The sequence below is a fragment of the Mya arenaria genome, chromosome 6 (genome assembly GCF_026914265.1).
Source record: "Mya arenaria isolate MELC-2E11 chromosome 6, ASM2691426v1".
Taxonomy (NCBI): domain Eukaryota; kingdom Metazoa; phylum Mollusca; class Bivalvia; order Myida; family Myidae; genus Mya; species Mya arenaria.
This window is the reverse complement of record NC_069127.1, coordinates 64,162,953-64,172,927: the sequence shown is the minus strand read 5'-3', so window position 1 is coordinate 64,172,927 and position 9,975 is coordinate 64,162,953. Positions and strand designations below refer to the sequence as shown.

The 9,975-nt window shown below is 32.1% G+C and overlaps 1 protein-coding gene across 1 annotated transcript; it reads right to left on the bottom strand.

Moving 5' to 3' along the window:
• Window positions 1–351: 351 nt before the first annotated feature.
• On the bottom strand, window positions 352–5,950 carry LOC128238927 (neuropeptide CCHamide-1 receptor-like). Its single transcript, XM_052955263.1, has 2 exons — window positions 5,828–5,950; window positions 352–3,126 (listed from the first exon to the last, which is right to left on the bottom strand). The coding sequence occupies exon 2, from the start codon at window positions 3,044–3,046 to the stop codon at window positions 1,862–1,864; it is 1,185 nt and encodes a 394-aa protein (XP_052811223.1). The 5' UTR covers window positions 3,047–3,126; window positions 5,828–5,950; the 3' UTR covers window positions 352–1,861.
• Window positions 5,951–9,975: the final 4,025 nt, after the last annotated feature.

Genomic DNA, 9,975 nt, shown 5'->3' with positions numbered 1-9,975 from the left:
ATAAACAATAACAGTTCCGATTTTCACTAGGAATATTTATCTAAAACATAAACCCTCAGTGCTGTATTACTCTTTGCATATATATATATATATATATATATATATATATAAAACTTTAAATGTCATTTGGTACGAGATCGGGTTTTACACGTTTCTGCCTATTCTGATAGCATTTAAATAGAATGCTTTTAATAAAAAAGTCTTGAAGTATGTGAATCGCAAACAAATTATACCTAGCGTTTTCATGAAATCAGAATAAATGTTATCGGAAAAGACTCAATTGTAAATTGATTTTGAATTCAGGCAGATAACAATAGATCAATAAGCTATACTCACGTCTTAGTTCCACCGTTTTATTAATTTAAAAATGGATACATATAATGCTTCTGCATGACATGTTATGGCTATAAGAAATAAAATATTCAATATAGTAGATCAGTATATACAATACGAAACAAGATACGTGTCAGTTCGAACGAATAATGTAGTTAGACACACATATTTGTTCCTAAATGTAATCAACTTTAGCAAGTAAGCTACAAGATAACAGCATTAAATTGAAAGTGAAAGACAACGCATTAACAAGCACGGAACAGACACTCTTGTACATAACAGTCCTTCATGACAGTACAGTCTGTTGCCAAATAATACACCATTAAGTTTTGCCTCCGATTAAAAAAAAAACGCGTAAGGGATTCAAACTATGAGGAAATTTAGTTTTAACTAGTTTATTTTTAAACGATGTGAAACAACTTATGACAACACAATATTAATCACTCTCGTTGACACGATGTTACGCAAATATATTGTCTTGTCCTGTGGGTAAAACAAGAGAACCCGGAGAAAACCCACTTGTTTGGCATAATGACCGCAAACCAAACAAGTATGCACGAATGAAATATAAAACGACGTGGTGAAAATTCCGGCTAAACACAGAATGAGAGAAAAGGTATATACCATAATTATATAACTGATTGATAACAACACATCTCCACACTCATAATAGACACCACATGCTAAAAACGGTGTCCAAGAAAAGGGATATAATAATTATATGTTTTTATATATTTCTACAGTCCATACAATATCTACCAAATTGACCACATTAACACAATAAGTTACAATAGCATACCACATTAACACAATAAGTTACAATAGCATACCACATTAACACAATAAGTTACAATAACATAGGTTTTCTTTTGTAACAATTAAGATCAAAATAAATTAAGCATCACTTCCTTCAGCATACTTTTTTCGCGGTTTCAATGGCTTTGAATAACTTGCATTACTAGGAAGATCCGCTTATTGAATCGCGTCCTTTCAATACTTTCATTGTATTTTTTTAATTATCTATATATACACATAGTCGACTTTCAAAACACTGATATATTTCATCTCGAGTATGATCATTGTCTTTATGTTTCGACATTTACGTACCTATAATAAATAAACTATGTGGCGACTTGTACGAGCATGGTGCATTCTGGAGAAGATTTGAGATTAAACGACTCTTATTAACAAGTTGTTCTGGAACATGAACGTTATGATACGATGTTGATTAGCACTACTTGAGTTTCATTTTGCTTGATGTAACAATTACACAAGACAAATAACTGCGTACCAGTGCCCTCATTCCGCTATTGTTTTTTTGCCAGGCAAGTACATTCCTTCAGTTTTCCAAGCAACATAACTAGATAACGAATGTACATTAACACATACAAGCGGGCTGTTTTATTATTTTGACAAAGACTTGTGCCTTTTGTTGTAAGTTTTTGTATCAATGTATTAACGTAGTGCAGTGTGCTGTTGATATAGTTTTACACACTAAACAAACAATTCAGCCTTAACACAGGGCCTGTTAATGCACCACGCCCGTATAAGTCGTGCTTCCCCGGCGCATAGTGCTGTTACAAGTGCACGAGGTCGAATATTCCTCTACCGCTAAACCTGGATAAGAGCTCTTACGACAGCAAAAGAACAAATAGCGGTTGTAATACTTCCTAAACTTGCTGCTAAGAACGTAGAGTGCGTATGGATTCACGCATGAGTATATATAAGTTAGGCAAAATGATGTTATTTTAAGAACATGCCAAAACATGTTGTACTCCGGGTTGGCGAAGTGGCCAGCTAAGATAGAGATGTGCCGTGGTAGCCAGCAAACAACAAAGATAACAACGAATGAAAGAACTACTTTGGCCACCTTCAAACGCGCTTGAATCTGTCTTTTCTGTTGTTGATTCATCGCTGACCCTTTCACGGATTCACAGGGCAATGCCTTACTGCTGATTATTAGGATTCTTGACATCATGGCGTAGAATATTGCGATGACGAAGAGAGGTATTCCAAAGAACACCATGAATCTAAACATAGAGTGTGCCTTATTATACCACACTGGCAAGCTATTCTCCGGATATATTTCACAAATCGCAATAGTAACTGGTACAATTGTGGTGTTGCCACTGTCCATGGGGGCTCCTCCTTCAAAATATAGAACGTTTGATGTTACTGCCTCCGGTATTGCGAGAGCGGCGGCAAGAATCCAAATTCCAATCACAGTTACCACTGTTATAAGCGTAGGTTTTCCCGTGTGTTTGCTCATGGGGTGAGCAATGGCAATATACCGGTCGCCACTAAGTGCGGTTAATGTAAATACCGAGACACCAAGAGAAAATGTTTGCATGTATTCGTTTAATTTACATAGAAATATCCCAAAAGGCCACGAAAAACACGTGAAAAGCGTTGCGGAAAACGGCACTGAACACAATAACAACAATAAATCACCAACTGATAAACTGACGACAAAAATGTTTGGAGTATTCCGCAAAGATTTGGTTTTCAACACCGTAAAGATCAAAGTGATGTTTCCCACGACGCCAAAAAGGAATATTATAGCGAAGAGAATAGGCACCAGGAAAACTTCCAAGTTCTGGTGTGGCTCCTCGTAAACATCAACAGTAATCGTATTATTCACAACGTCCTCTGTCGAGTTGAATGATCCAGACAAAAAAGTCCCGTTGACTTGAGATAATGTTTCTGAAGACATCGTATAAGATTGTCCGGCTGTTCCAGCTTAATTAACGTGGACTATGTAGCCCGGTCCTCAGAAATATACCGGACACAAAACTAAAAATAAGAAAAGTCGGTTAAAAAATCTGTTTGACTTGATTACTTAAAACAAAACAAAAATGTTCAGCAGTAATAAATATTGCAGGATGCATATTTCCATTTAACAAAACTGGAATGCAAACGATAGTTTTCTACTAAAACGGACGGTTTAAAATGATCATGCATAATTCCCGAATAGTCATATTGAATTACATGTATTCTGACATATAAAAAGTTTTATTGTTGATGTTGGCCCATTTACGGTGCAAATTTGTCTAAAGACGGCTAATTGCCGAGTTATAACTTCAACTATACTACTAAAATTTTGCTTCAGGTCCATAAGCACCTGTTTTGATGTAATAAAATATAAAATATGATTTTTATGAGCTTTTTTAAATTGAAAGATTAGACATAAAATAAATGTTACAAATATAATGAAGAAAAATATATTAGAAAACAAAACAAATTTCTGCCGGCGGCATGATTCGAAACTTGGCACTCTTGATGTGTAGTCGGGAACCTTATCTTTTACTGTATATAATATATGGTTACTGTGCTTGTATGTTATATATTTATTTCTGTTTAAACGTGTGGTATGTGTTAGCATTGAAATGAAAGTTTTCAATATTTAAATTGTTAGTTCTTTTCATTGGGATTGTGTGAACATATTTTAGTACAAAGCTATCATTTTGGTTTAAAGTGTTTGCAACCAGGTAGAAGCGTAATGAGGAGCTTTTAGGAGGCCTTATCAACCTGCTTTTTATTTCATTATTCTAAAAGATAAACAAACCTACTGGCGAATGGCTGAGTGATGCCTTAAAATGACACAAAACTACTACATTATAATCTGCATAGGTATCCTTTAAGAAGCACGAACTCCATCCAGAGTATCAACATTGTTTCAAACTGTTATTTGATAGTAGTGGTAAATTCAACACTCTAAACGCCCCTATCAACAGTTAAACGGAGCTTATCTTTATATATTCGAAACCGGTAGGAAAGTAAATACATTAAAGAACATCCACCCGATGTTATTTATTATGTATGCAAAACAATGCTAATGTTTTAACGGCTAATTTTAGTACTTGTCCTACAATGAATAAAATAGTATAGAAATAGGCGTGAGTAAACTGTATTACTTCGGAAAAGTGGCAGGTTTTTGTAATTATTTTGTTGTTAGTGAAATTCGTCCAGACTTATGCGTTAGTAAGGTGTTCAAAACAAAAAAAATGCATATGATGATTGGCATATACATGCTCAAAATGTTGGTTCCATGTGAAATTGGAAAATAAAACATAAATATTCTGATTGTCCAAGTTCCAATGTATAAGCAAAAACTGTTGTAAGCAAAAAAATATTTTTGTATCAGCATTTGACACTTTTCAACAAACTTTAGCATATTTTAAGTATAAACTAAAAAAATATTAAAACAAATTATTAATATTCTCTCTTACACTGTTTGACAGATTTAGGTTTGGCGATACATTTAGTTATTTATTTTATATCATTTACAAATCATTTATTGTGAAGTGTTATTTTAATACTTTGTTTACATGTTTGAGAACACATATATTTTCGCACTGGGTACACATACATATTCGCAATGGGAACACATACATATTTATTATTATATGGATGGTCTTATCATCGATCGCATCTTAAAATTAATATTCCTTATCAGTATTGATATGTTTGTATATCAATTTTATAAAACAAATATCGATTTTTTTATTTGAATTTACAAGCACCACTTTTAATTTGTGATAAAAATAAAATTTCGAACCGAAGGCATTGATCTGTTGATATTTTGGTCGAACAATAAGGAATAAGATGGTCCCAGACATATATGCAGTTTGCATTGTTAGAATGGTTAATAAATTAGTGGAAATGACTGACAGCCATAGTATTTTTCCAAATATGTAATTATTCATCTTTCGCGTTAATCAAAATTATTAATTAATGTAATATATATCTTTACCATTACTCATATTGCATACATTGATGTGAATATTATATAATTATCCAACTATTAATTTTTTTTGAAAGAATGAAATTCCAATATCAAATATTTCTGCCGTTTATGCATAATTAGAAAATCGGCATTGAAAAACAGTAAAAGACAATATTAATTTAAAGCAGCGTGTAAAATACCTGAACCGAGTATGACAAATAATCACGAATATATAGGTTATTAGAAAATTACGGCGATATCAGTCTTAAAATGGAGAAACCAAATGCACCAATTATTACAATTCACTAGTCATTATTCGAAGAGCAACCGGAACAAATGTCGTATAAAACTATTTCAAATACAGTCACAGAAAAATGTTGTTTTTAAAGCGATAAAGATGGGATTGGCTGGGTTTTTATTTTATTTTTAAAACATATTAATACCCAAGCTATTTTAAGAAGGATGAATGCAAATAATAAACCGAATTGTATAAATTAAATTAATGATTTATTGTTTCAAATGTAATAACATGATCATAACTTTTGTCTTAGTTAATATATTTAAATGAACATAGCTCACCTGTTTCAAAGATAAACTTACTAAAATGAATACAAATAGCACAACATTTGAACGAAATTGCCTACAAAAACTAAACTCTTTGTCAGATTTGAAATTGACACGTACAGTGTAAAACAAATAATTCATATTGACCTTCATTTACTGAAAAATATTATGTTTTTAACATAAAAGTAAAAAAATATATATTACCCATTTGTCCCAAACGTACGGTAATAGTTTCTCTTTCAGCATTAATGTATAATATTCCAAAACAAACAATTGGTAAACCACCACAACCAAGAAACTTTCTACAATGATGAACGCGTTTCAGAGGTACAACACTATATCATATTTGCCCGTACAGCGGGTACCTAGAGCATAACTGTAATGTTATTCAACTATTCAGCTGTCTGCGATTGATTACTTGATGTTCACCAATCGGATTGTTTGCCATGTCCAAGTGGTGTTGTGGTCGCTGGGAAAAGCACTCCAAACGGTTTAGACAAAACGACGAATTCTCTGTCTGCAAATGGAATATGCGGTGAGAAATTTGCCACCTTATAAGCAACCTTGCACGTTAGAAATGTTTTCTGTATTATATATTGTTTTCAATCCATCTCAAACGGCAATAATGTTTTTGAATTGAGCGGAAATGTGTTCATATATTTTTTTCTCACGGTAGACTGACAAAATAAACTCGGGACTATAAACAGTGATGATCGGAAATCTGTTTAAGAGCCCAACCTTTCATCCACACGAAACGAAGACAATGCACGAAAACATGATTTGATTTCCAGACATTCGCGTAAATACGGGTTGTTTCAAAGAAAATGTGTACAATTATGTAAATTATGTGCATCCATTATTTTCAGTGATTTACAATTCACAGAATCAAATGTTTTCATGAATGTATTACTTTGTCAGATTTTAAGATAGAGAATTTCATTTCATTATTCATAGCGCTTGAAAGTACTAGAGCATTAAATGAATAAAACAAAATTAATGTAAAACATATCAACACTATTATAATCAATTTTGAGTCACATTGATAATGATTTTTTTCTTTTAAAAAGGCACCAGCTATAATCTGTTAATATTTATTTTTTTCGGTTGGCAAAATACGTCATTGTGTGATATTTGATATGATAACCTGTATGCTATATATGTACACTTATTGCAAAGCTGCATTCAATACAATAGTTTAAATGAGTTCTGGAAACAACAAAAACAATCAATTGATGATAATGGCACATAATCTAGAACATAGATCTCATAAAAACGGAGTTCATTATTATTAATTTATTCTGTAAGAACGGAATGTAAAATTAAACATTTATTACATTTGAAGATGTAAGAGATATATTTAACGCTCTGCCATTATAAATATTATAATGATATAAGAGTAATGCCATTTTACAATATTTGACTTTATACCATATTATACATTTTAAGATGTAGTAAATGATGCACTGTAATTAAAAACAATTTCGATATAACATAAAGTGCAAATAGTTCTATTAGAACAACCTTAAGGAAATAAGACGTTTTTTGTTGAGCAATATTTACAATCTATCTTAACCCGGTCCGCTGTCACTTTTCCCTCCGGAATAATTTGTATTGAAGGCTGATGTCACGAAAACAAACCGACGTAATTATTTTGACAGCATACAACTTTTTAAGGTTGGCTGTTTTTTTTCTGTTTTATTTCAATACTCGAGGCATATTAGCATGAATTCAATGGAAAAAAGATACGACAAAAATACAAAATCATGCAAAATTAGTAGTATTAAAGAAGCTAAATTAAAATATTAAAAAGAAAACTAAAGAAAAGTCATCGTTTATAGGAAATAAAGAAGTCTCTGAAGACTATGTTTGTATAGTTTACATTATTGCAGTCATTTAATTAATATGTGCATGCATTTTATTGTGCACGCATACATAAGTCATGTAATTCGGAAATGTTTATTAAGTTAAACACTCTTGTTATAATTGTCAGATGTAAACAGTATATAATTGTATGTAATTATAAAACAATTAAGGACAAAACATCTGAAAGGTTTGAAACAATGAAAAACAAGCCATTTCATAACCTTTCATAACCTTTGAAAACATAACCTTGTTTTTTTGTTTTGTTTTCTGACCATGTCCAGAAGAGTAAAACGAATGAGAATAGCTGAAAACTGTTTTTACGGGAAAATCAACTGTATACTAGTTAAAAGTTAATAGCTCGTGACTTAGCTCGGGACCTAGTGGTTTTATTTAAATTGACCATGTCCAAAAGGGTAAAACTAATAAGAATAGCTGAAAACTGTTTTTTATGGGATGATCAACTGTACGAATAATACTTAATAGTTAATAGCTCGTGATTTTCGGTCGGAAAATAACAGTTGCTTATATCCTGATAAACCAACCGTTTGAAATAGTGACTTTATTGAAACATAAATTTCATTGTATAGGCCATTTAAGCCCGATACACTGTGAGAAACGAACTGATCGCTATCAGTCATGGGAAAAAGATTCAATCACGTCAATTCCGTAATTATGTTCTACAGCGAAAAGCGAATTTAAAATTAAATACCAATTAAATATTGATTTTAATAAATTATAAGCACTAAATAATAAAAAAAGGTTTAAATATATTTACTCTCCTTCAAGTCTAAAGTTAATATTTCACACATGGCGAAGCAGTCGTTGAATATAACGTGTGGTGCTTACTGCAGTAAGATAAGAAAGGATTCCATAATATTTCATCTTAAAATTCAATTGCTGACAGACAGTAACTATTTATAGGTTGTTAACGCAATTGGTACAAAGTAATGTTGTTGAAGATAAAACAGTAGTTGAAAAAGCGAAAGTCTGTAAAAGAATGACATAACGGTGTCTCGTAAACAACTCTTGATACAAGTTAAAAGAGATGCAATTAAATAGTAGATATCAGCTACTTTCTTTACTGTTTTTCCCTAAATAATGATACAATGTAAATGTGCATTCACAGCAATCGCCAACATATGAATCTCCTCCATCTTTAAGAACGAGACATAACAAGCTTGTATTCCGCACCACTAATGGAAAATGGATGGTGTTATTTTATACCTTTTTTTTGCTTTAATGATCCTTTTATCATCAGCTAAATCTTTTTTTCTGTTTGTGGACCACACGTAAATTTTCTTTTCAATTTTACAAATAATTGGTGTGTGCATTAATCAGAATATTAGTTTGACTGATGATATAAGGAAACATATCAGATGAAGCTGATGACCCATATAAAAACAGTCATCTCCTATTTGATGAACATATGCAATTGTGGCAACATTTTGGGACATGGCCTCGCTTGTGGATCAGGCACATATTTCTCGAAAGATCTAAAGAGTAAAAAGCTTAAACTCTTAGCTTTTTATTGCGCCATATATTTTAGTTAACCTTAATTTTACTAAATAATAATAAGTGTATCGTGAAAATCATAAAGATAATTCTCTTTTAAATTAAAAAAAGTTCTTAAGAATGCTAGTATCAAACAAATAATACCAAAAAAATGATCGAGCTAAGATTTCACATGTTACAAGGGACTTAAGATGTTTCAAGAAATGTTGGCCTGATCACATCAAAAATATTCATATATATATTAAATACAGCGCACATTCTATTTTATGAATGTTATGAATGAAGCGGTTTGATTAAGCATGTTCATGACAGCAATTTTAGATGCAACACTAGCCACTATTTCTCGAAGTATTTTCGCCTACGACACCTAGGCTATCTCGATACCTCTATTCTACATCGATAGGCAGACTAGTTAAAATTTAACAGTCGTCTACAGGTGAACTGTTTTTTCCCACAGGGGCAGGGTGCATTGTTATTACTCACCCCTATGACCCCCACCCCCCTCCCCATTTAAAAATAAATCCTAGGCTTATTAATAATTATGGGGGCACACTAGTGATAACTTATAAATATATTGTTTTATTTTTTATTTTTTTTCTATTATATTTGTAAAGGGCGACGACTTGTCCCTGTATTACCCCATATTTGCAGTGATGACTGTTCAAAAGGCCATAACTTTGTCAAATCTTGTTTGTTTTGTCAAGAAGTTCAAACTGTATTGGTTTTCCTTTTACATATAAGCGATAATTCATTTTGATCATTTGTGAAGACAGGTGACAATTAAACATGGTATAGATCATACTCGGTGAAATTATTTTTCGCCTGTAAGACGGTAATTAGGCTTGTTGGTAGGGTATACGACAAGCCACGTTTGAAAGCCATCATTTTAAGACGCAATATAGACAGCATAGAGAGAGCAACATATTTCGTATTGCAGATATTCTTTCTTTTGCATGACAATGTCTAGGTGTGATTGC